The following is a 25,757-nucleotide window of genomic DNA, read 5'->3' on the forward strand; positions in this document are numbered from 1 at the left end:
GGCTCAAGCCTGTAATCCCAGCACTTTGGGAGGCCGAGACGGGTGGATCACGAGGTCAGGAGATCGAGACCATCCTGGCTAACACGGTGAAACCCCGTCTCTACTAAAAAATACAAAAAACTAGCCGGGCGAGGTGGCGGGCGCCTGTAGTCCCAGCTACTCGGGAGGCTGAGGCAGGAGAATGGCGTGAATCCGGGAGGCGGAGCTTGCAGTGAGCCGAGATCTGGCCACTGCACTCCAGCCTGGGCGACAGAGCGAGACTCTGTCTCAAAAAAAAAAAAAAAAAAAATACAAAAATTAGCAGAGTGTGGTGGTGCATGCCTATAATCCCAGCTACTCAGGAGGCTGAGGCAGGAGAATTGCTTGAGCCTGGGAGGTGGAGGTTGAAGTGAGCCAAGATTGCACCACTGCACTCCAGCCTGGGCAACAGAGCGAGACTCTGTCTCAAAAAAAAAAAAAATAGAAATAAAGAAAACCAAATTCCATTTTTACATTGGTGAATCATTAATGCTAAAGCTAATTTAAATAAAATCTCGGCCGGGCGCGGTGGCTCACGCCTGTAATCCCAGCACTTTGGGAGGCCGAGGCGGGCGAATCACAAGGTCAGGAGATCGAGACCACGGTGAAACCCTGTCTCTACTAAAAATACAAAAAATGAGCCAGGCGAGGTGGCGGGCGCCTGTAGTCCCAGCTACTCGGGAGGCTGAGGCCGGAGAATGGCGTGAACCCAGGAGGCGGAGCTTGCAGTGAGCCAGGATCGTGCCACTGCACTCCAGCTTGGGCGACAGAGCGAGACTCCGTCTCAAAAAAATAAATAAATAAATAAATAAAATCTCATAAAGCTGTCAAATTTTAATTAGTTTGACCATAACGTAAGATTTTTATACACCTTTTTTTTTTTTTTTTTTTTTTTGGAGACGGAGTCTGGCTCTGTCGCCCAGGCTGGAGCGCAGTGGCCGGATCTCAGCTCACTGCAAGCTCTGCCTCCCGGGTTTACGCCATTCTCCTGCTTCAGCCTCCCGAGTAGCTGGGACTACAGGCACCCGCCACCTCGCCCAGCTAGGTTTTTTGTATTTTTTAGTAGAGACAGGGTTTCACCGTGTTAGCCAGGATGGTCTTGATCTCCTGATCTCGTGATCCACCCGCCTGGGCCTCCCAAAGTGCTGGGATTACAGGCTTGAGCCACTACTCCCAGCCTTTATATACCTTTTATAAACATTTATAATTTTCTGCTAAAGAGATCAATGCTCTAAGAAAAGCCTTTATTAAGACCCACAGACACAGATTCTGGCTCTGCATCAGTGTGCTTTTCAAGATCAATTTACAGAAAAACTAAATCATACTCTTCATTGTAGCCAACTTGCTCACACACAGAATGTTTCACAAAATTAATCTTTTACAAACCTTCTACGACTTGCTTAAATCTTTAGTTTTATTCTTTCTTTTAACCCAAGACAATCTTTAAACTTTCTAAATTAGACAAAATTACTTTTTCTTAAAAAGCCACATTCCTGGCTGGGTGCGGTGGCTCTCGCCTGTAATCAGGCAGGAGAATGGCGTGAATCCGGGAGACGGAGCTTGCAGTGAGCCGAGATCACGCCACTGCACTCCAGCCTGGGCGACAGAGCGAGACTCCGTCTCAAAAAAACAAAACAAAACAAAATAAAAACAAAAACACATTCCCATGCCTTTTTACTAAAAACACATAATTTTCATTTCTAGTGTAAGCAATTTTAATTATGTACCAGGTGCAGAGTCTAGGACACAAAACAGAACCACAGATAACGTCTGACTCTTTCCAGCAGAACTAGCGGGCATGGCTAACTCCACATGTCCCCAGCCTCACCTAGAACCCAATGGCTCTAATGCAGGTAAGTTGAACAATTATAAAAAGTCAGCCGGGCACGGTGACTCAAGCCTGTAATAGCAGTACTTTGGGAAGCCAAGGCAGGTGGATGACGAGGTCAAGGGTTCAAGACCAGCCTGGCCAAGATGGTGAAATCCCATCTCTACTAAAAATACAAAAAGTAGCTGGGCCTGGTGGCGTGTGCCTATAATCCCAGCTACTCGGGAGGCTGAGGCAGGAGAATGGCTTGAACTGGGACCCAGAAAGGGGAGGTTGCAGTGAGCCAGTATCTCACCACTGCACTCCAGCGTGGGCTACAGAGGGAGGCTCGGTCTCAAAAAAAAAAAGTAACAGAAGCAGTTTAAGAGCTTAAATCATCCAGCAAACACTGTAGCTGACTTGCCTTATTTCGGCCAAATATCTAAATTTCTATTTTTTTTGGGACAGAGTTTCACACTTGTCACCCAGGTTGGAATGCAGTGGTGCAATCTCAGCTCACTGCAACCTCTGCCTCCTGGGTTCAAGCAATTCTCCAGCCTCAGCCTCCTGAGTAGCTGCGATTACAGGTATGTGCCACCACGTCCAGCTAATTTTGTATTTTTAGTAGAGATAGGGTCTTGCCATGTTGGACAGGCTGGTCTCGAACTCCTGACTTCAGGTGATCCGCCCGGCCACCGTGCCTGGCTCCAAATGTCTAAATATTAAAGACTCTTTATTTTACTTTACCGATAATCTTTAAAACTGTCTTAATTTACCAAAGATTACTAGAATATTATTTTATCAGTTCAGTCACGATGGCCAGGAAAAACGCTTACACATGGAGGTTCACTAAAGATGTTTGTTTCTTGATTGGATTATCGGCTTCAGGGTAGAGCCTTTTAAGACAGTGGTACCCGGCCTTTTTGGCACCAGGGACTGGTTTCGTGGGACAGTTTTTCTGCAGACTCAGTGAGAGGGACGGTTTCGGGATGAGTCAAGCGCCTGACATTTACAGTGCACGTTATTTCTATTATCACACAGTAATACATAACGAAATAATTGTACAACTCACCCAAACCTGTAATCAGCGGGAGCCCTGAGCTTGTTTCCTGCAACTAGACGGTTCCATCTGAGGGCGATGGGAGACAGTGGGAGGCAGGTTTCCATTCGGAGCTCACTAGAGCCCTCGTGTGCGCGGTTCACAACACGGTTCGAGCTCCTGTGAGAATCGGATCCTGCTGCTGATCCGACAGGAGGCGGAGCTCGGGTGGTGACGACAGCAATGGGGTGCCGCTGTAAATACAGATGAAGCTTCTCTAGCCCACCCGCTCACTGGTCACCTGCTGCTATGTGGCCCAGTTCCTAATTGGCCACAGATCACTACTGGTCCTTGGCCTGGGGGCTGGAGACCCCTGTTTTAAGCAATTTCTAGCCCCAAATAAGCAGGCATGGCTGGAAAGCAAAACAGATCCTCAAAATCAAAAATCCTTAACCGGGTGCAGTGGCTCATGCCTGTAATCCCAGCACTTCGGGAGGCTGAGGCGGGCAGATCATTTGAGGTCAGGAGTTCAAAAACAGCCTGGCTAACATGGTGAACATCTCTACTAAAATACAAAAACTAGCCATGCGCGGTGGCATGTGCCTGTAGTCCCATCTACTCGTGAGGCTGAGGGAGGAGAATCGCTTGAACCCGGGAGGCAGAGGTTTCAGTGAGCCGAGATCGTGCCACTGCACTCCAACCTGGGCGACACAGCAAGACTCAGCCTCAAAAAAGAAAAAAAAAAAGAGAGGCCAGGCAAGGTGACTTACACCTGTAATTCCAGCACATTGGCAAGCTAAGGCAGGAGGATCACCTGAGGTTGGGAGTTAAGAGACCAGCCAGACCAACAAGGAGAAATCCCGTCTCTACTAAAAATACAAAATTACCCAGGGACAGTGGTGTGAACCTGTAGCCCCAGCTACTTGGGAGGCTGAGGTGGGAGGATTGCTTCAGTCCGGGAGGCAGAGGCTGCAGCGAGCTGTGATCATGGCACTGCACTCCAACCTGGGCGACAGAGTGAGATTTTCACTAAAAATAAATAAATAAATAAAACCAATGTGCAAAGAAGGGTATATTGACACATAGTAATAACCACTCACTGTGAGAAACTCACTGTGGCCACCAGTCACTTCAAAGACTCTCTCTCTTATCTATCTATTACTTACCATGCAAAGTAATTCAATTGACTGAGTTTTTACACAAGGAGAGCAGGGGCTTTAAAACAATACCTGTACACATATAGCCCAAATATTTTATTTTATTTTTTTGAGATAGAGGCTCACTCTGTCACCCAGGCTGGAGTGCAGTGGCACAGTCTCGGCTCTCTGTAATCTCTGCCTCCCAGGTTCAAGCGATTCTCCTGCCTCAGCCTCCGGAATAGCTGGGGCTACAGGCACAGGCCACTATGCCCGGCTAATTTTTGTATTTTTAGTAAAGACGGGGTTTCGCCATGTTGGTCAGGCTGGTCTCGAACTCCTGACCTCAATCCACCCGCCTCAGCCTCCCAAAGTGCCTGTAATCCCAGCACTGTGGAAGGCTGAGGCGGTCACTGGCACCGCAGCTCACACCTGTAAATCCCAGCACTGTGGGAGGCTGAAGCGGTCACTGGCACCGTAGCTCACGCCCATAATCCCAGCACTGTGGGAGGCTGAGGTGAGAGGATCACTTGAGGCCAGGAATTCGAGACCAGCCTGGGCAACATGACGAGACCTCATCTCTATGAGGAACTATAAATATATAAACATATATTTATATTAAACGTATTTATATTATACATTATATAAAAATATCAGACCGGCCCAGTGGCTCACGACTCTAATCCCAGCACTTTGGGAGGCTGAGGTGGGCAGATCACCTGAGGTTGGGAGTTTGAGACCAGCCTGGCCAACATGGAGAAACTCTGTCTCTACTAAAAACACATTAGCCAGGCATGGTGGGCCATGCCTGTAATCCAAGCTACTCAGGAGGCTGAGGCAGGATAATTGCGTGAACCCAGGAGGCAGAGGTTGCAGTGAGCTGAGTTCGTGCCATTGCACTCCAGAGCCTGGGCAACACGAGTGAAACTGTCTGAAAAAAAAAAATTAAAATTTTAAAAATGCCTGGGCACAGTGGCTCACGCCTGTAATTGCAGCACTTTGGGAGGCTGAGGAGGGCGAATCACCTGAGATCAGGAGTTCCAGACCAGCCTGACCAACATGGAGAAACCCCGTCTCTGCTAAAAATGCAAAATTAGCCAGGCATGCTGGTGTGTGCCCGTAATTCCACTACTAGCAAGGCTGAGGTGGGAGAATCACTTGAACCCACGAAGTGGAAGTTTTGGTGAACCAAGATCACGCCATTGCACTCCAGCCTGGGCAAAATGCTGTCTCAAAAAAAAACTATATACTATATATAGATAATATAATGTATGTGACATAAATATATTTTTAGAGATAAAAGAGCAGTGTTTTAGTGGCTGAGGTACAGCAAAAGGGGCAGTTGCATTGGTTTTCCCAGAAAGAGTCCAAAACAGCCATTTTCCAGCTTTCAAAGGATTTTAGCTGCTCCAGATAATTCTTGGCCAGGGACAATGGCTCACACCTGTAATCCCAGCACTTTGGGAAGATGAGGCGGGTTAATCACCTGAGGTCAGGAGTTCAAGGTCTGCCTGGCCAACATGGCGAAACCCCATCTCTACTAAAAATACAAAAATTAGCCAGGCATTGTGGCAGGCACCTGTAATCCCAGCACTCTGGGGGGCCGAGGCAGGTGGATCACGAGGTCAGGAGATCGAGACCATCCCGGCTAACACGATACCTCGTCTCTACTAAAAATACAAAAAATCAGCCAGGTGTGCTGGCGGGTGCCTGCAGTCCTAGCTGTGTCCAGAATTGGTGGGTTCTTGGTCTTGCTGACTTCAAGAATGCAGCTGCCGACCCTCGCGGGGAGAGTTAAACTGTTCTTAAAGATGGTGGGTCCCGAGTTTGTTCCTTCCGATGTTCAGATGCGTCTGGAGCTTCTTCCTTCTGGTGGGTTCGTGGTCTCGCTATCAGGAGTGAAGCTGCAGACCTTTCTGATGAGTGTTACAGCTCGAAAAGGCAGCCTGTCTGGAGTTGTTCGTTCTTCCCGGTGGGTTCGTGGTCTCACTGGCTTCAGGAGTGAAGCTGCAGACCGTTGCAGTGAGTGTTTGAACTCAAACGCAACCTAGACCCAAAGTTTAGGCAACAGCAAAATCTATTACAAACAACGAAGTAACAAAGCTCCCCAAGTGCGGAAGAAGAGCGCAGCTACTTGCAGCCTGCTTTTATTCCCTTATCCGACCCCACCCACATCCTGCTGATTGGTCCATTTTACAGAGAGCTGACTGGTCTATTTTACAGACAGCTGATTGGTTCGTTTTGACAGAGTGCTGATTGGTGTGTTTACAATCCCTGAGCTAGACACTGCTAGACAGAAAAGTTCTCCAAGGCCCCACCAGGTTAGCTAGACACAGAGTTAGCTAGACACGGAGTACTGATTGGTGTATTTACAAACCTTGAGCTAGACACAGAGTGCTGATTGGTGTATTTACGATTCTCTAGCTAGACAGAAAAGTTCTCCAAGTCCCCACCAGATTAGCTAGACACAGAGTGCTGCTTGGTGCACATACAATCCTCTGGCTAGATATAAAAGTTCTCCAAGTCCCCATCCGGCTCAGGAGCCCAGCTGGCTTCACCCGGTGGATACCGCACCAGGGCTGCAGGCGGAGCTGCGCTCCAGTCCCGAGCCGCGCCTGCCCTCCTCAGCCGTTGGGCTGTGATAGGACCGGGCGCCACGGAGCAGGGGGCGGCGCCCATCGGGGAGGCTCGGGCCACTCGGGAGCCCACCGCAGTGGGGAGCTCAGACATGCCAGGCTGCAGGTCCCGAGCTCTGCCACGCTGGGAGGCAGCTAAGGCCCAGCGAGAATTTGAGTGCAGCGCTGGTGGGCCAGCACCGCTGGGGGACCCGGCGCAACCTCTGCAGCTGCTGGCCCGGGTGCTAAGGCCCTCACTGCCCTGGGCCGGCGGCGCCAGCCGGCCGCTCCGAGTGTGGGGCCCGCCGAGCCCGCGCCCGCGCCCACGGGAACTCGCACTGGCCCGCGAGCGCCGCGCGCAGCCCCAGTTCCTGACCGCGCCTCTCCCTCCACACCTCCCCGCAACCAGAGGGAGGCAGCTCCGGCCTCAGCCAGCCCAGAGGGGGGCTCCCACGGTGCCGTGGAGGGTTGAAGGGCTCCTCAAGTGTCGCCAGAGTGGACGCCGAGGCCGAGGAGGCGCTGAGAGTGAGGGCTGCTAGCACATTGTCACCTCTCACAGCTACTCGGGAGGCTGAGGCAGGAGAATCGCTTGAACCCTGGAGGCAGAGGTTGCAGTGAGCTGAGATCGCGCCACTGAACTCCAGCCTGGGCAAAAAAGTGAGACTTGCCGGGCGCGGTGGCTCAAGCCTGTAATCCCAGCACTTTGGGAGGCCGAGACGGGTGGATCACGAGGTCAGGAGATCGAGACCATCCTGGCTAACACGGTGAAACCCCGTCTCTACTAAAAAATACAGAAAACTAGCTGGGCGAGGTGGCGGGCGCCTGTAGTCCCAGCTACTCGGGAGGCTGAGGCAGGAGAATGGCGTAAACCCAGGAGGCGGAGCTTGCAGTGAGCTGAGATCCGGCCACTGCACTCCAGCCTGGGTGGCAGAGCGAGACTCAGTCTCAAAAAAAAAAAAAAAAAAAAAAGTGAGACTGCCCAAAAAACAAACAAACAAAAAAAAAAAAAAACGGCCGGGCGCGGTGGCTTACGCCTGTAATCCCAGCACATTGGGAGGCCGAGGCAGGCAGATCACCTGAGGTCAGGACTTCAAGACCAGCCTGGCCAACATGGTGAAACCCCGTCTCTACTAAAAACATAAAAATAAATAAATAAATAAACAAACTAGCCGGGTGTGGTGGCACACGCCTGTAACCCCAGATACTCGTGAGGCTGAGGCAGGAGAATTGCTTGAACCCAGGAGACGGAGGTTGCAGTGAGCCGACAGAGTGTGACTGCACTCCAGCCTCGGCAGCAGGGTGAGACTCTGTCTCTAAATAAATAAATAAATAAATAGAATTATTAAGGCTGAACATGATGCTATTATGTGTTCTTTCAGACTGGTTGTCTGACATGAACCCAAAAATTCATGCCCTCTGAATTGGCGGAGACCAAGAAATTCCCCCCATGGTCCTGAAGTCAAGCCCTCCAGGACACAAAACAAGACAAGAAGGAAACCTCACCCAGTTTTTGTACAGGGACCCACAGCAAAATTTGTAACTGACCAGTCTGCTGAGGCAGCTTGAACCACGGATTTATAAGGGTCCTGGCCACATTCTAAACTGTGTATCTCCTTCATGACAGAATGACACAGAAAGACAAATAAGACGAGTCACACAAATCCTTTTTCCTTTTTTTTTTTTTTTTTGAGTGAGTCTCACTCTGTCACCCAGGCTACAGTGCAGTGGCGCGATGTCAGCTTCTCAGCTCACTGTAACCTCTGCCTCTCGGGTTCAAGCAATTCTCAGCTTCCTGAGTAGCTGAGATTACAGGCACCCACCACCACACCAGCTAATTTTTGTGTTTTTAGTAGAGACGAGTGTCACCATCTTGGCCAGGCTGGTCTTGAACTCCTGACCCCGTGATCCATCCGCCTCAGCCTCCCAAAGTGCTGGGATTACAGGCGTGAGCCACCGTGCCTGGCCCCTTTTTCCTATTAATCAAAACCTTCCAGAGGAGTCAAACAGTTACTTCTACCATTCACCCACCGGGTTAGTGCAAAGAGAGAGGCAGAAGCCTGGCTGGTAAGAAATTATCTCCCTTTTGCAGGCACGCTGGGTTTCCAGGTTCTGTTTCTCTGTAGCTTTCAGCTGCAGAAAAACAGGGTGGTTTTTGGTGACCCTGCTGGCTGCCCCGTAGCTGTGGGGGCCAAGGTGTGTTACTAAAGAAAGTCATCTTTTTTTAATTAATGGAACCACAGGCAAAAGCCTCTCAATTTTGCAACAGGCTACATGGGGGAAACTAAATTAACCTTTCCCATTCCAACCATCACAAAATACATGCGCCAAAATCCAGACACTAGTCACCCTGCTCGGCGTTCAATATTGACCTGGCAAGGCTCAAACTTGCCCTGCTTTGGCCCCTGTTACCTTTGATTCACTCAAAGTGGGTGGGATGACCTCTGACCCAGAGTTTATTGGACACTCTCTGAGCACAACAGAAGAAAGGAAAGTCGCCCTGAGTTAGGCCTGCTGAGCTTCCTTCTGGGCTCCCTGAATATGGTGGACCAAACAGGGAGAGTCTGCAGAAACTACCATCAGTGCTCTCAGGGATCTCCTCTGTGTATACAAACTCACAACAAAGTAAAGACAAACAAAAGGCCCTCAGAGCCAGGATTCTAGACCAGATTACAAATCCAAAGATCATTTCTCTAAACAGCTCCCCTATTCTCTGTGCAACTGGGGAGAAACCTCCCCAAACCGAGGCTCCTCTTTCTACAATCTAGGGAGAGCCGGACGGTCCCCAGGACGGGTGGATCACGAGGTCAGGAGATTGAGACCATCCTGGCTTACACGGTGAAACTGCATCTCTACTAAAACTACAAAAAAAAATTAGCCAGTCATGGTGGCAGGCACCTGTAGTCCCAGTCACTTGGGAGGCTGAGGCGGGAGAATGGTGAGAACCCGGGAGGCGGAGCTTTCAGTGAGCTGAGATCGCGCCACAGCACTCCAGCCTGGGCGACAGAGTGAGACTCTGTCTCAAAAAAAAAGAACCAGTGCCACGTAAGAAGTGGTTCCAGCCACCACCCCTGCATGTGAAGGGATGGCCGGGCAGCCGTGCGGAGCAGCCGTGCAGAGGACAACCCCAAGAGTGAGGTGTGGAGGTGTCAGAGCTTGCAGTCGCCCCCTCCTGACACTGAGAAGCTAATACACTGTATCTAGAGAAAGGATCCCTTGCTGTTTCAGGTAGATTTGGGGTGATTTGTCACACAGCAACAACTGGCAGAGGAGACAGATCCCTGGCCCTGTCCACGCTGGGGGTGTCAGGGCCAGAACTCGAGATGGTGGCCTCTGGGGCTTCTAGTCCTGGCACCTGAAGCTAGGGCCTGCAGTGCCCATGGCCTGTCTTCCTCTGAGGCCATTGCCACGTTGAAGGGTGATTCAAGAAGAAGGGGCTGCTCTCAGGGAACCACTGGGCAGAACCTGGGGGACTAAGGCCGCTGATGTCCGTCAGTTCCAAGGGGCGGGGTGGCAGGGAGGCAGCTGTGGAGGGCTCAAGAAGTCGGCGTCTCTGGGCTCCAGGCTCTTTCCCTGTAGGAGGATGTGGGGCACCAGGTGAGCAGCTCCACAGATCATGCCTTCCAGGTTCCTGTGTGGCTGGACACCAAGTATGGTGCACCCCAGGAAGGGGCTGCCAGGGGCGGGTGGACTGACATGTCCCTCCTGGCAGCCCAGGCCTGGGTCCTGTGGCTGCATCTCCCTGACCCCAGCAGCCCCTCTCAGGGCCCAGTCCCGAGACACCCAACACACCATCTTTTTCAGGCAGCGCTCAGGGCCCCCTTCCGTACCTCCCTGGTTCTCACCCGAGGCTTCAGGTCTCATGTCAGTTTCCACCCCAGCAGGGTCCACCTACCCCAACTTTCAGCCTACAGAGAAATCTCGGGCTGCAGCCTGCAGGCAGGTGGGATAAATCTCGGGGTGCAGCCTGCAGACAGGTGGAGAAATCTCGGGCTGCAAGCCGCTCTGTGGGAGACCAGGGGATGAGTGTGGGTTTGTTTCTAAGTCACAGGAGGGCTGCATCTCGGGGTCTAGAATGAGGCTTTATCTAGGTACTTCCCATTCCTTCTCTCGGGTTCCCCGTTTCCAGGGTCTCCCCATGGGCTGTGTCTTGAGACACCTTCTGGTCCCAAGCGCAGGCCTCTCTCAGCCACCAGCCTGGGAGAGGATGAGCTCTTGCCTGCCCACCCGGGCTCCGTCGACACCTCCACCCACTGGACACAACTTTCCAGAATAAAAGGAAATCTCTGGCACCAAGCAAGGGTATCTGACAGCAATAGATTTATTAAGTATCCCCGAAAATATAAACAGAAACCAGTAAAAAACAAAACCATAAAACGTCAGGCCTGGAGCTGCAATCAGACAGACAGGAGCAGCACACACATGGCCCAGGTGGGGAGGACGAGGCCGTAAATACTGCAGGAGGGTGGCAAGGGAGCCCTAGGGCAAGGGGGAAAGCAGGGTACAGTGTCGGCAGCAAGATGGCTCTGGGGGTCAGACACTGCTGACCTTGGCCCCGGCCGCCACCTGCCCCTCACTCCAGCTGCAAGCAGCTTCACTTGGGGCCCTGGGCCTCCGACTCCTCCTCGTCGTCTTCGTACATCTCGCCCTCCTCCTCAGCCGTGGCGTCCTGGTATTGCTGGTACTCGGACACCAGGTCGTTCATGTTGCTTTCGGCCTCGGTGAACTCCATCTCGTCCATGCCCTCGCCCGTGTACCAGTGCAGGAAGGCCTTGCGCCGGAACATGGCCGTGAACTGCTCGGAGATGCGCTTGAACAGCTCCTGGATGGCCGTGCTGTTCCCGATGAAGGTGGAGGACATCTTGAGGCCACGGGGCGGGATGTCACACACGGCCACCTTCACATTGTTGGGGATCCACTCCACGAAGTAGCTGCTGTTCTTGCTCTGGATGGCCAGCATCTGCTCGTCCACCTCCTTCATGGACATACGGCCCCGGAACACAGTGGCCACCGTCAGGTAGCGGCCGTGGCGCGGGTCGCAGGCAGCCATCATGTTCTTGGCATCAAACATCTGCTGGGTGAGCTCGGGCACGGTCAGGGCCCGGTACTGCTGGCTGCCCCGGGCTGTGAGGGGGGCGAAGCCGGGCATGAAGAAGTGCAGACGGGGGAAGGGCACCATGTTGACGGCCAGCTTGCGCAGGTCAGCGTTGAGCTGGCCAGGGAAGCGCAAGGAGGTGGTGACCCCGCTCATGGTGGCTGACACCAGGTGGTTGAGGTCCCCGTAGGTGGGTGTGGCCAGCTTGAGGGTGCGGAAGCAGATGTCGTAGAGTGCCTCGTTGTCGATGCAGTAGGTCTCATCCGTATTCTCCACCAGCTGGTGGATGGACAGCGTGGCATTGTAGGGCTCCACCACTGTGTCTGACACCTTGGGCGAGGGCACGACGCTGAAGGTGTTCATGATGCGGTCCGGATACTCCTCACGCACCTTGCTGATGAGCAGCGTGCCCATGCCGGAGCCCGTGCCACCCCCCAGCGAGTGGGTCAGCTGGAAGCCCTGCAGGCAGTCGCAGTTTTCACACTCCTTCCGCACGACATCCAGGACTGAGTCCACTAGCTCCGCACCCTCCGTGTAGTGACCCTTGGCCCAGTTGTTGCCAGCCCCACTCTGACCTGTGCAGGGAGAAGAGGGGTAGGGGACAGGGGTCAGGGACTCTGCAGTCCAGACCTCCAGCCCCTGCCTGAACATCCCAGGGCAGCCATGGCAGCCCTGTGCCCATTCTCATTTCTGTAAAGTAGACCCCACTGAGCACCCCTTCTCATACCCGCTGTGGCTTCCCTGAGTCAATGCTGCTGAGTGCTGAAGACAAGGGCTCTGGACAGGGTCTTGAGAACTTGAGGTCACACCAGAGCAAGGCTCTGCCTTCTGAGGGGATCCTGGGCGAGTGGATCAACCCTCCTGCTCCAGCCCACCTTCCTTCTGACTGACTATGCCAGGAGCCTAAACAGCCACCCCAGGATCCCTGGCAGTTGGGCGCTGGATGTGAGCTGGCATCTACCAGTTGGGTGTGCTGAGGCTGGGAAGGCAGAAGCGAAGCGAGGCCCTCCAGTTTGTGTGGCACATCTATGGCCCTGCCCCAGGACACAGGCACGAGAACGTCCTGCCCTCTTGGCTGCAGCAAGGCCTCATTCTCCTGGACCCTGGAGTCCTCTGGAGGCCCCATTCCGTCTCACCAGCTCTCTAGCAATTCTGTAAGCTTCTGTCTGCTTTACACTTCATTCCACTTGAAATGCATGAGTGGTTTCTGTTCTCCCCACAGAACCCTTTCTCTGGGCCTCCAATGCCCAGCTGTAAAATGGAGAGACCAGTTCTCACCCTTCAAGATCGTGTGAGGAGCTGACCATTCGTTATTTCTGACAGCCGCCCCCGTGCACCGACCTGGGCTTGCATGTCATACAGTCTGCCATCAGAGCTTGGAGCAGGGGAAACTTACCAAAGATGAAATTGTCAGGCCTGAAAAGGTGTCCAAAGGCCCCTGAGCGGACACTGTCCATGGTTCCAGGTTCCAGGTCAACCAGAATGGCCCGAGGCACGTACTTGTGAGCTGAGGGGAGAGAAGGGCTCAGTGATTTGGGTTACAGAGGGCCAGAGCCTCTCCTCATTCTTTCTAAATTCTCTGCCTGCCTGCCATCCTGCTGCTCACATCCTAAGAGCCTTTACTCTGAAGTCAGAGAGTCCTGGACCAAAGGCAAGCTTGAGCAACTTTCTTCACCTTAAGCCTCACTGTGTATAAGAACAGAGCAGGACAGGACGGAGCAGGACAGGACAGAGCAAGTCACACCCCCACCAGGCGCAGGGGCTCACGCCTACACTCCCAACACTTTGGGAGGCCAAGGCAGGTGGATCACTTGAGTCCAGGAGTTCAAGACCAGCCTGGGCAACATATCGAGACTGACTCTATTAAATTAAATAAAATTTTAAGTCACATGTCCATGTGGGCAGGTGGGTGTATCACCACTTTGATATGGAAATCACTTTATACCAGTTGCTAAATAGCCCCTGACTAAGCCCTCCAGGTGACCCCTTCCCTAGACCCTCTTACAGCCTCCAAAGTCTCTGGCCCACCCCATCCCTGTCTGTGCCTCTGGACACGCAAAGGCCCTCATGGCACTAATACGTTTGGCTCTCACTTTTGTGACTGTGATTTGTTGTCTTTATTTTGTGCCTCTGGATGCCCGACATCCACTTATGCCTGCTGGCATCTCGGCCAACCCATGGGAGGACAGAGATGCTGAGGAAACCTGGTCAGTCCAGGGCTGGGATGGAGAGGCTGGGGTGGGGAGGCTGAGGTGGGGAGGCTGAGGTGGGGAGGCTGGGGTGGGGAGGCTGAGGTGGGGAGGCTGGGGTGGGGAGGCTGGGGTGGGGAGGCTGAGGCAGCCACTCACAGGAGGCCTCGTTGTAGTAGACGCTGATCCGCTCCAGCTGCAAGTCCGAGTCGCCCACGTAGTTGCCGCTGGGGTCGATGCCATGCTCATCGCTGATGACTTCCCAGAACTGCAAACAAAGTGGGAGAGGAGGGGTCGGCGGGTGGCCCATAACCCCAGTCAGGCCCTTGCCCTTGTGAAGCCTCATAGCCCTTGGTGCAAAATGAGGGCTTTTGACCCAAGGCCTCCACAAAGAGAGCCCCACACTCTGTCATCTGTCAGAAATCGCCCTAATAAACACGCACCTCCACACCTGCACGTCCAGTCCGACCACAGCTCCAGGGTGGGTCAAGGTTCAACAGACCCACACCCAGGCCCCCAGGCCCAGCTGTGCACCTGCTGGCAAGGGCCTGGGCCAGCTGATCCCTCCACGAAGGGTGTTGGTAATAAACAGCCTGAGGGATGGTTTTTACTACCCGCCTCTCCTCAGAAAAGGAAACTGAGACAGAGAGAGGGTAGACACACCCACAGTAGCTGGTAGGGCAGGGTTCAGAGGCCCGGAGCTCAGGATCGCTTTTGGCTGCTACACCTGCCCCTCCACGTCAGAGCAAACCATGTCCATTGAAGGTGCCGGGACATTACTGGCCTCAGCCAATGGGACTCATAGGGACCCTGAGAGCCAACCTCATCAGGGACCCCCAGCTGGGTCTGCAGAGGGGTCCTTGGGGTCCCAAATGGGTAGCGACTTGCCTGAGGTCACCCAGCCTGTCTGTGTGGAGCCGTCCCAGCTCCCAGGGGTCATCCGCTCTCTACCTGCCACCTCCACCTTTCTCCCCCTAGAACAGGTACCTATTGTGCTTCTCAGACTCTGCTCCCAAGACAGCTGCAGAGCCTAGACTCAGGGGCTGGGCCTGCTGGGTTCATAGGCCCCTCCCCCACCCCTCCCAGCTGTGTGACCTTGCACAGGTCACCAGGATTCTGTGACTCGGTGTCCTCATCTGTACAATGGGCATGATGACAGCAGGTCTTTTTGAGATTAAAGTGGGTTAATCTGCATAAGGCATATAAATGGTATATGGCAAACGTAGAACTATTAGCACATATGTGTGCACACGGAGACCCACACCCCTGGGTGAGAGCAAGGCCTGCAGAGAACTTGCCACCTCATCGTGGGACACACGCTGATGGCCAAGGCTGCTGTGTCTGGGAGCAGTGTCTGCAGGCAGCAGGCCTCCTGGGACACATGCTGGATGGCTTCCTGGGGCCACCTGATCTCTCCCAATGCCCCTTGCCCTCACTCCTCAGGAGTGACTTTTAGATGAGCTGACGGGCATGAAGGACTCAAGAACAAGGGGCTCTACACGTGACTCACGCACTGCAGAAAAGATTCCTCCAAAAAACAGCAGGTGAGAAAACAATTTGGTGGGGCCCAGCACAGTGGCTCACAACTGCAATCCCAGCACTTTGGGAGGCTGACGCGGGAGGACTCCAGGAGTGCAAACAAAGATGTGCTTTGGAATGGAGACACAGGAGATATGTTTTAGGATGCCTCTAGCAGGCCTGACACAGTGGCTCACACCTGCAATCCCAGCACTTTGGGAGGCCGAGGCAGGCAGATCACCGTAGGACAGGAGTTTGAGACCATCCTGGCCAACATGGTGAAACCCCGTCTCTACTAAAAATACAAAAATTAGCTGGGTGTGGTAGCAGGCGCCTGTAGTCCCAGCTACTCTGGAGGCTGAGGCAGGAGAATCGCATGAATTCAGGAAGCGGAGGTTGCAGTGAGCTTACATCGCACCACTGCACTCCAGCCTGGGCGACAGAGGGAAACGCCATCTCAAATAAAAGAAGGAAAGAAACGGTTTGTGGGTGCTTCTCTATGTGTGGGTGTCTCTGTTAGATGTATGGAAGGCTGTGCCTGGGGAGGGGCCCCAGACTGGGAGAACCTTCTTCTCACGGGGTGCCCTATGGTCCTGTTGGATTTTATCACGTGCACAGTGTAGCTTTTCAAAGAAAATTTGTTAAAAATAAATGTTTTTAAAACCTTAAGAATAAACACAGTGTAATTATTATAACATGAACAGTGTGGACATGGACAGCCTCTGCTAACAGTCTCACGATGCCAATTCACCCTGAGACTGTTGTCAGAGGTCATCTCGCCACAAAGGTCAGGGGTGGATTTATTTCCACCTTTTGGGCATTTTTGTCATTGCTAAGTTTTATTCTTTTTGCATTAAGCTTTTACATTATAAAAATGAATCAGGGCTGGGCGCGGTGGCTCACACCTGAAATCCCAGCACTTTGGGAGGCTGAGGCGGGCAGATCATGAGGTCAGGAGATTGAGACCATCCTGGCTAACACAGTGAAACCCCATCTCTACTAAAAAAATACAAAAAAATTAGCTGGGTGTGGTGGTGGACGCCTGTAGTCCCAGCTACTCGGGAGGCTGAGGTTTGAGAATGGCATGAATCTGGGAGGCAGAGCTTGCAGCAAGCAGAGATTGCACCACTGCACTCTAGCCTGGGCGATAGAGCGAGATGACGTCTCAAAAAAAAAAAAAAAAAAAAAAAAGAATCAGGCTGAGTGTGGTGGCTCATGCCTGTAATCCCAGCACTTTGGGAGGCTGAGGCAGGTAGATCATTTGAGGTCAGGAGTTCGAGACCAAACTGGTCAACATGGCAAAACCCTGTCTCTAATTAAAATACAAAAATTAGCCAGGCGTGGTAACACGCACCTGTAATCTCAGCTACTTGAGAGTCTGAGACAGGAGAATCACTTGAACCCTGGGGGCAGAGGTTGCAGTGAGCCAAGATCAAGCCACGGCACACCAGCCTGTGGGACAAGAGTGAGACCCTGTCTTAAAAAAAAAAAAAAAGGCTGGGCACGGTGGCTCACACCCCTGTAATCCCAGCACTTTGGGAGGCCAAGGTAGGTGGATCACGAGGTCGGTAGTTCAAGACCAGCCTGACCAACATGGTGAAACCCCATCTCTACTAAAAAATACAAAAATTAGGCTGGGCGCAGTGGCTCACGCCTGTGGCCCCAGCACTTCGGGAGGTCAAGGCAGGCAGATCACGGGGTCAGGAAATTGAGACCATCCTGGCTGGCAAGGTGAAACCCTGTCTCTACTAAAATACAAAAAATTAGCCAGGCATGGTGGCGGGCACCTGTAGTCCCAGCTACTTGGGAGGCTGAGGCAGGAGAATGGCGTGAACCTGGGAGGCAGAGCTTGCAGTGAGCCGAGGTGGCACCACTGCACTCCAGCCTGAGCGATAGAAGCAAGACTCCGTCTCAAAAAAAAAAAAAAAAAAAAAAATTAGCTGGTGTGGTGGTGGGCACCTGTAATCCCAGCTACTTGGGAGGCTAAGGCAGGAAAATTGCTTGAACCCAGGAGGTGGAGGTTGCAGTGAGCCAAGATCACTCCACCGCACTCCAGCCTGAGTGACAGAGTGAGACTCCATCTCAAAACAAAACAAAACAAAACAAAAAATCAGCTGGCCATGGTGGCTCATATTTATAATCCCAGCACTTTGGGAGGCCAAGAGAGGTGGATCAGTTGAGTCCAGGAGTTCGAGACCAGTCTAGGCAACATGGTGAAACCCTGTCTCTACCGAAAAAAAAAAATTAAGTTGGGCATGGTGATGCATGCCTATAGCCCCAGCTACTCAGGAGGCTGAGGTGGGAGGATCACTTGAGCCAGGGAGGCGGAGGTTGCAGTGAGCCTAGATCATGCCAGTGCAGGTGACAGAGTGAGACCCTGTCTAAAAAAAAAAAAAAAACAGGTCACAGAGGCATTTGAGGGCTCGTCCAAGCTTCCCACGTACTGCTTGCCTCCCTAATACTGTCTTTCAGGATCCTCCATTAATTTAGTTGCTGGCAGTCCACTTGAGCCGGGGACCTTGCTCCCCAAAGCACTGGGACACCCCAAATTTGTGGTTTCAGGGAACCCACCACCACCAGCCCCTGTAAAGGAGGGGTGGACAGAGTAACACATCTATGGGAAGTCCTCTGCTGAGTGAGGCATGGGGCGGCAGGAGCAATGGACCAGAGTAGATTCAGGGCCCAGCATGAGCACAGCTGTGGGCCAGGCACTGTGCCTCGCAGGACCTGCTTTCTCATCTGTGAGATGCGTGTGTGAATGGTACCCACATCAAGGCCTTACCACAAAGTTTGACATGAAAACATTCAGCAGGCCGGGCGCGGTGGCTCAAGCCTGTAATCCCAGTACTTTGGGAGGCCGAGGCGGGTGGATCACGAGGTTAGGAGATCGAGACCATCCTGGCTGTAACACATGGTGAAACCCCGGCCTCTACTAAAAATCACAAAAACTAGCCGGGCGGGTGGCGGCGCCTGTAGTCCCAGCTACCGAGGCTGAGGCGGAGAATGGCGTGAACCGAGGTGGAGCTGCAGGTGAGCCGAGATCAGCCACTGCACTCCAGCCTGGCGACAGAGCTGAGACTCGGCCTCTTAAAAAACTAGCCGGGCGGGGAGGCATGCCTGCAGTCCCAGCTACTGGGAGGCTGAGGCGTGGAGAAATGGCGTGAACCCGGGAGGTGGAGCTTGCAGTGAGCCGAGATCGGGCCACTGCACTCCGGTAGCCTGGAGGGATACAGCGAGACTGCCTCAAAAAGAAAACATTCAGCACATGCTGGTTTCATTTGTTAAAAGGTTTTAGATACTATTTAAAGTTTTAAAACCATATGCATTAAGTAATACTTAAATAAAAGGACTAGAAGGGATAGAAAAGAAATTTGTTCCACTGATAGAGAGAAGCGGCTAAATGTGTACTTCAGCCTTAATCAATATTTCTTTACTTTTTTAACGAGAATATATTAATTGTTTTTGTAGGTTAAAATTGTAATTTGGAGATAAAGTGAATAAAATATTTTTTTATTTTTTTATTTTTGAGATTGCTGTCTTGTTTCAGCTGCTCAGGCTGGAATGCAGTGCCATCTCAGTCTCACTTTAACCTCTGCCCACCTCCCCCAAGTGATCCTCTCACCTCAGTCCAGGCTGGGACCACAGGCTATGCGTGCCACGGGAATACCAGTTAATTTTTGTTTTTAGGACAGGGTTCAAGAGAGCTGCCCAGGTTGAACTTTGAACTCCTGAGCTCAAAGATTCACTACTGGTGCCTCAGTGGAGCTGAGCAGGCACGTGAGCCACCAGTGCCCGCTTTATGTTATTTAAGAAACAAGGCGTCAAGCAGCAAAGCTCAAGCCTGCAATCCCCAGCATCTTGGGATGCTGAGACATGATCACGAGGGTCAGAGGATTGAGACCATCTGGCCACCACCGGTGAAACCTTCAGCTCTCTACTTCAAACAAAACCAGCCAATAAGTGCTTCCCCAAAACCCTTCACTATGTTTGAGGCAAGGAGAACAAGGGATGAACCCAGTGGAGTGAGCCTGCATAATGGAGATCCGCCACCATCACAGCCCCGCCACACATGCCACCCCGCCCCTGAGGCCTGGGCCTGCCTGCAATCACACTTTGGCTGAGACCAGTGAGATCACCATGGCCTGAGACTGAGCAATCATCCCAGCCAACATAGTGGAACCCCGCTCATTTTAAAAAATACAAAAACTTAGCTGGCGAGGGAGTGGCGCTTTGTAGGTCCCAGCTACTGGGAGGCTGAGGCAGGAGAATGGCGAACCCGGGAGGTGGATGAGGATCCGCCACTGGGACTCCAGCCTGGGTGGCTGAGAGCCGAGACTCAGTCTCAAAAAAGAAACAATAAACAACAATGCAGGAACTAGGTTGTTAACATCACTGGCTATAGGCTGGAAAATCAAGTTGGGTTAGGTGTGGCTCACACTCCCGCACCTGCTACTCGGGAGGCTTGAGGTGAGTGGTGAATCACCTGAGGTCAGGAAGTTTGGAGACCAGCCCAGTCAACATGATGAAACCTCTGTCACTTCACTTGGGTGCAACACAAAATTTCCAGCCTACGTAGTAGCTTGTAATCCCAGGAAGCCATCAGGAGCTGAGGCAGAGACCGCTTTTGAACCCAGGAGGTGGGAGGCTGCACTGTTTAGACGCCACTGCAGTCCAGCCTGGGTAACAAGAGCGAAACTCCATCTAAAAAAAAGGAAGAAAAAAAAATTGTGGCCAGGCGTGGTGGTGAGCGCGCGCCTGTGGTCCCATCCACTCGGGAGGCCGACGATGCGGTGAGCCGAGATCGCGCCACTGGACTCCAGCCCGGGCGACAGAGCCAGACCTCGTCTCATAACCAAAAACAAAAAGCAAAAACAGAAACGTAAAAACAAAACGCAGAACCCGGCGTTCGAGGCCAGCCTCTCGGCCCGGGCGCTGTCCTTGGTGCTGACCTCGCGCCGCGCTTGGGTCCCGGGGAAAGCGGGGCTGGGCTTTGCGGGCAGCGGCCCAGGCAGGTGGCAGCGGCGGAGGTGGGAGCGGCGGCCGCCGCAGAAGGGGCTGCGAGACCGGGGCCTCCAAGCCCCTGCAGGACCCGAATGCGGTTCCCGCCCGGCCCGCGGCTCCAAGGGGGCGTTCAGGCGAGGGGGCGGGGCGAGCAGGGATGCCGTCTCCCATTGGCTGCGAGGGCCAGGCCCCGCCCCCTCCCCGCCCAGCAGCAGCGAGGAGGCGGCGCCGAAGCCCGCGCGGAGGACAAAGGCCCCCCCCCCCGCCCCCGCCTGCCCCGCCCCGCCCCGCCCCGAACCCGGGAGGGAGGAGCACAGGCCCCAGGAAAGGAGACCCCGGGGGCCCAGGCTCAGCTCTGCGCCGCGGCGGGGCAGCGTCCTGCGTCCCGCGGGCCCAGGTGCTTCTGCACAGCCCGGCCCGCCCCTGCCCCCCAGGGGTGACTGCAGGCGGCCGCTCGGCTGTTCGGGCTTCGGGTTTTCTCATCCTCGGGGCTCCTCGGGGCTGGCTGCGCCCGGCTTACCTCATCCCCGCGAGACGATGCGGGCGCGGCTCCCAGCGCAGGGGTGACCGCGGTGAGTCGTCCGCGCTGCCGCGTGACCGCCCGGGACCCGGCTTTGCTCCCGGCCTCGAGTCACCCCGACTTCCCTCTGCCCAGAGGGGCACCTTTCTGGGCACCTTCCTTCCTGCCCAGCCAGGCACCACCCGAGGACCCCAGACAGAGGAGCAGCCGCCTTGCCCGCCTTCAGCTGCTGCCCCCCCACCAGCTGTGGGAGTGGAGGCCGAGAACGGCCAAGGAACTTCCCGTCAGGGGGCGAATCCCCTACACGGGCCCTGGCCCGGGGGAATTCGCGTGTGACCCCTGGAGACCTTCCAGGGCGAGGGTGCGGCTGGACGCAAACCACTGAGCTGCTTCCCATTGATTCCACAAGGGCAGCAGAGGAAAGGAATACGCTCTTGCCGCGCCCCGCCCCGAGAAAATTTACTTCTCTGTTGTTTGCATTGTTAAAAAGAATCAGATACTATTATTATTATTTTGAGACAGGGTCTCTCTCATCGCCTAGTCTGGAGTACAGTGGTGCGGTCATAGCTAATTGCAGCCTCGACCTCCCACGCTGAAACGATGTCCCATCTCAGCCTCCCAAGTAGATGGGGCTACAGGCGCGCCCACCACGCCAGGCTAATTTTTTTTTTTTTTTTTTGAAACGGAGTTTCACCATGTTACCCAGGCTGGTCTTGAACTCCTTTGCTAAAGTGATCCTCCAGTTTCAGTCTCCCAAAGTGCTGGGATTACATGAGATTCCTGATCCACCGTGCCCGGCCAGGTATTAATTTTTAAAACAAAATAAATTAAGAAAAACCTCAAAAGGAATAAAAGTAGTGGGCAAACTGAGGGCTCCAGTGTTGAGAAGCAGAGCACAAGGCAGCCAAGGACGCGGTCCAGGGGACAAGGGCTGCCACTGCCACCCATGGAGCCTCAGGGGATGTCTGCATGTGGAACTGACTTCTAGGTCCCAGCTCTTGCCTGATAAGTGCCTTGTGGGACCACAGCTCTGGGCCCATCCCAGTCATAGAAGGAGAAACCCCAGGTGGGCCTCAGGGCTGCCTGCCCTCCCTCCCCACAGCGACCCCTGACCCTCCCAGGAGCAGATGCTCAGGGCAGGCTTGGCCCCAGTGACCACATTAATGAGCCCTCAGCCCCTCCCATCAGGCCAGGGCAGCTGTCAGAGGCTGCTCCAGGAGTCCCGGTTTGATTTGAGGCCACTGTCCCCCAGGCCTCCCCTCCCCCAGGCTCTCCTTGGCAGGCACAGCTGTCTCCTTGGGTGATTAGAGTCTCCCCATTACTGGGCCTCCCACCCTCAGAGGCGCCTCCACCCAGAGCCAAAGTTGCAATTTACATGTCAGCCACGTGGCTGGCCCTGTTGTAATTAGCTTTTTGTTCCTGCCTGGTTTCCGTGGCAACAGCCTCCCGAGGAAGCCTTTCTCTGGCCCCTTCCCCTCCAGGACCGTCTCCTCCACCCCCTCCTTCCCAGAATCAGCGCTGCACCAGCCCTGAGCTGGGTCCCTGGCCTTGGTCCTGACAAAGCCAGCCTCACCCCATCCCCCGTTCTCCAACACTGTTCGGAGGGTAGACCCTTTGGCAAGCAGAACCCCCACCCGCCCCGCCCGAGCCCCAGGTTGGCTCCTGCAGGGGATGAGAACCAAGGGCCAGCCCAGCTCTCTCGCACCTACTGTGTGACCTTGGGTCAGGGACAGCCTCCCAGGACCAGGGGACAAGACGTCCCCTTAATGATTTAGGCGGGGGTCCCTGTAGAGCTGCATCAACGCCCCTTCCTGCCTGGCCCCGACATCTGCGAGGTGGGCTAACAATGGAGGGAGGGGCGCGCCACGGTGCAGCCTCCACACCCCACAGCCCGGCTTTGTTCCCACATCCAATCCCCAGACCGGTAGACCCTGGGTGGGCGCGGTCAAGCCCCGCAGGGGTTGCCCAGGAGCGGCTGCGCCGATGGAGAGCCTGGTCCTGGACCAAGGTCATCTCGAGTCCAGGCCCAATCCCTCCAACAAAGGGACAGGGTGGGGCTAGGACGCCGAGGGCTCTTGGAGCAGGCTGGGGACATCGGGGCGGCTCTAGCCTCTCGAGGGACGTTCGGTTCCTCCAGTGGGGGGTTCGGGCCAAGGGAATCAAGGCTGTGAGGAGAACCCCAGCCCACCCAAATCTGCCTACCCCACCCGTCTCACTCAAGGCTATGCTGCGGCCCCTAAAAAGAGGGCCACGCCCAGACAGGGCTCCCAGCTGCACCTGCGGAGGCCTGGTGGAGGAGGCGCAGGTGTGGAGGGGGCGCAGGTGTGGAGGGGGCTGAGGCTTCGCGACTGACGTGAGCTGCGCCCCGACAGCCCGAGGTCACCTGGGCAGGGGAGGAGAGGTGCGGGCGAGAGTCCCAGGGCGGGGGCCCCGCGTCCCGGCCGCCCGGCGCGACGCTGGGCGCATCCCTTTGTTGCAGGTTCGCAGGGGCGGGGGCGGCTGGAGGTGCGGCCCGCGGGGCACGGCGCCTCCCTCCTCCCGCCCCGAGGCCCGGGACAGGCCGGGGCGCGCAGCCTCACCTTGGCCCCGATCTGGTTGCCGCACTGGCCGGCCTGGATGTGCACGATCTCCCTCATGCTGGGCGCGTCTTGCTGGCGGCTGCGGACGGGCGCGGGCGGGCCGGGCTGGCTGCTGAGGGTCGGGGACCGCGGCCGCGCGATCTTATAGCTGCGGCCCCGCCCTTCGCATCGGCTGATGTCACCGCGGGTGGCCAATCGGGAGGCGCCGCCGCAGAATCCCGCCCGGCCCGCAGGCCCCGCACCGCGCGTCCCCGCCCGCCGCGCGCAATGCGGCGCCCCTCCCGCAGCCAAGCCTCCCCCAGCGCAGGGCCGGGCGCGGTCTGGGGGCCCCCGCGCACTCGAAAGGAGGGGCTGCCTCCCAGAGGAGCTGCCTGTGGGGGCGCCGGGCTCCGGGGAGGACAATAGAAGCCCCCCTCGGCCCTGGGAACCCCGCCCCCGGCTACCCTGCCGGTTCCGCCCTTGCGACAGCCCCACCCTGCGGCTTTGTAAGGAGGGTCTTTATCCCCACGCCGGTTTAGGGACCAAGCCGCACCTTCCCAGCTCCCTGTCTTTTGGCAGAAAAGGTGCTCTGAGCTTTGCCGGTTTTGGGTGGGGGAGGTAGGTAAAGGCTGGCGCAGGCCCTGAACCCACTGAGAAGAAACAAAGCGTCCGATCAGAGCTCGGAAGGGCGCGGACACAGAGGGGTGGCGGCGGCCGAGAGCGAGCTCCGTGGGTCGCCGGCTTCCGCAGTGGGGGGGCCACCTGGCCCCCTCCCCCAGGGGGCTCCGTGAAAGGCCAAAGGAGCTTTGTGGGCCCGGCCGCGCACAGCACCTGGACGTGCCACTGCCCGGTGCGCATCCGTGTCAGGAATTGTCACAAGGACGCACAAGCCAGGCAAGAACCCGGCCAGGGTGGGGGAGGGTGGGCAGCGGCTTCTATCTGACTCACTCTCTGATGTCGGAGAATGCTGCAGGGGGGCCTCAGGGGAACAACTGGAGATGCGTCTACTGGTCAGAGAAGAAGGGAGGGAGGGAAGGGCTCGCCCGCACAGCACTGACCTCCTCCTGGGCCAGATATTACAGTGACACCACCTTATAACAAGGACCTTCTGATATTTCAGTAACAAAAATCCTTCAGGAAGGGTCTGACAGTGCACAATGCACAGACGACCCCCCGTCCCCAAATCAGCATTCACTTCACACAATGAGCAGCTGCAAACCCTCCTGTGGACGCCTGTGTCCGGTCTGTGTGCACAGGACTGTGTGGGTGGCATGGCTTTGTCCTTGTCTCTCTCTTTTCTCTCAAGAAGCTCTCCAGTTTGGAAAGTCGAGAAATGGATCTTTTGTTCTCAAGAGATGCCCCTCCCTGCCCCACAGTGTGCTCAAGTGGCTGTGGCTGGGGTCTAGCTGCCTGGAGTTCCTCCCTGTCCCTGTTCAAGGGAGTCCAGGGTGAGCGTCTGGGTGCCTGCCTGTCTCCATGAGGGAAGTTTTGCAGCCTCAGGCCAGCCAACCCCTGCTCCATCCTCAGAGAGCTCTGGTGCCAGGCTGAAGGCTGACTCACCGTCCGGTCTCCCAGCACAGGCGGGCCCTGCCAGGAAGCAGCTCCCAGTTCTGAGGCCGGCAGTCAGGGCTGGAGCTGACGCAGGGGTGGGGCTGGCCAGGGGGCTGCTGACTGGGCCTGCCTAGGAGTTGGCTGATGGCAGCCCTGCAGCCTCCACTGAGCCTGTTCCAGAAAGGGGGTGACTGAGTGCTCAGCGTCTGCAGAGGAAATGGAGTTGGTCTCTTCAGTGAGATGCCCAGGTTTCAGCAGAGGGATGGCCCAGGGGCTCCACTGCTCCCTAGCACCAGGCAGCATAGTTCCTTCCCAGGGGACTTGTCCGCCGCTGGGCCTCTGCCTCATCCTCATCCTCGGAGGCCTCACATCCAGCACTTCCCAGGACTGGCTCAACACAGACCACCCCCGACCCCCACCCCACCTGCCCACTCCCAGAATGGCAGTGCTGGACAGACAGCAGACCCAGCCCCCAGCCCGCCTGCACTGAGCCCCCTTCCAGGCATCTCAGAGTGACCAGGGATGGTCCCATTCACGGCTCATCACGGCTGGAGGGACTCAGGGCCCGGGCCAGCAAAGGAGTGTGCCTGGCTGAGGTCACCTGTGGTCACATGGAGGGCTGGGCACCCACCTCTCCTGCAGCTGGGACAGTGTCAGAGTGGAGGGCCTGGGGCCCTGCTGCACCTGCTCCTCGTTCCTCTAGGCTGGGGTTT

General features: G+C 55.3%; 1 protein-coding gene across 1 annotated transcript; it reads right to left on the reverse strand.

Annotated features, from left to right (window-relative positions):
* Positions 1-10,910: 10,910 nt before the first annotated feature.
* Positions 10,911-23,688, reverse strand: TUBB3 (tubulin beta 3 class III). Its single transcript, XM_021932323.1, has 4 exons — positions 23,515-23,688; positions 14,056-14,164; positions 13,104-13,214; positions 10,911-12,282 (listed from the first exon to the last, which is right to left on the reverse strand). Exons 1-4 carry the CDS (start codon positions 23,569-23,571, stop codon positions 11,207-11,209), a joined length of 1,353 nt encoding a protein of 450 aa, XP_021788015.1. The 5' UTR covers positions 23,572-23,688; the 3' UTR covers positions 10,911-11,206.
* Positions 23,689-25,757: the final 2,069 nt, after the last annotated feature.

Source organism: Papio anubis, chromosome 18 (genome assembly GCF_008728515.1).
Source record: "Papio anubis isolate 15944 chromosome 18, Panubis1.0, whole genome shotgun sequence".
In the NCBI taxonomy this organism is placed as follows: Eukaryota; Metazoa; Chordata; class Mammalia; order Primates; family Cercopithecidae; genus Papio; species Papio anubis.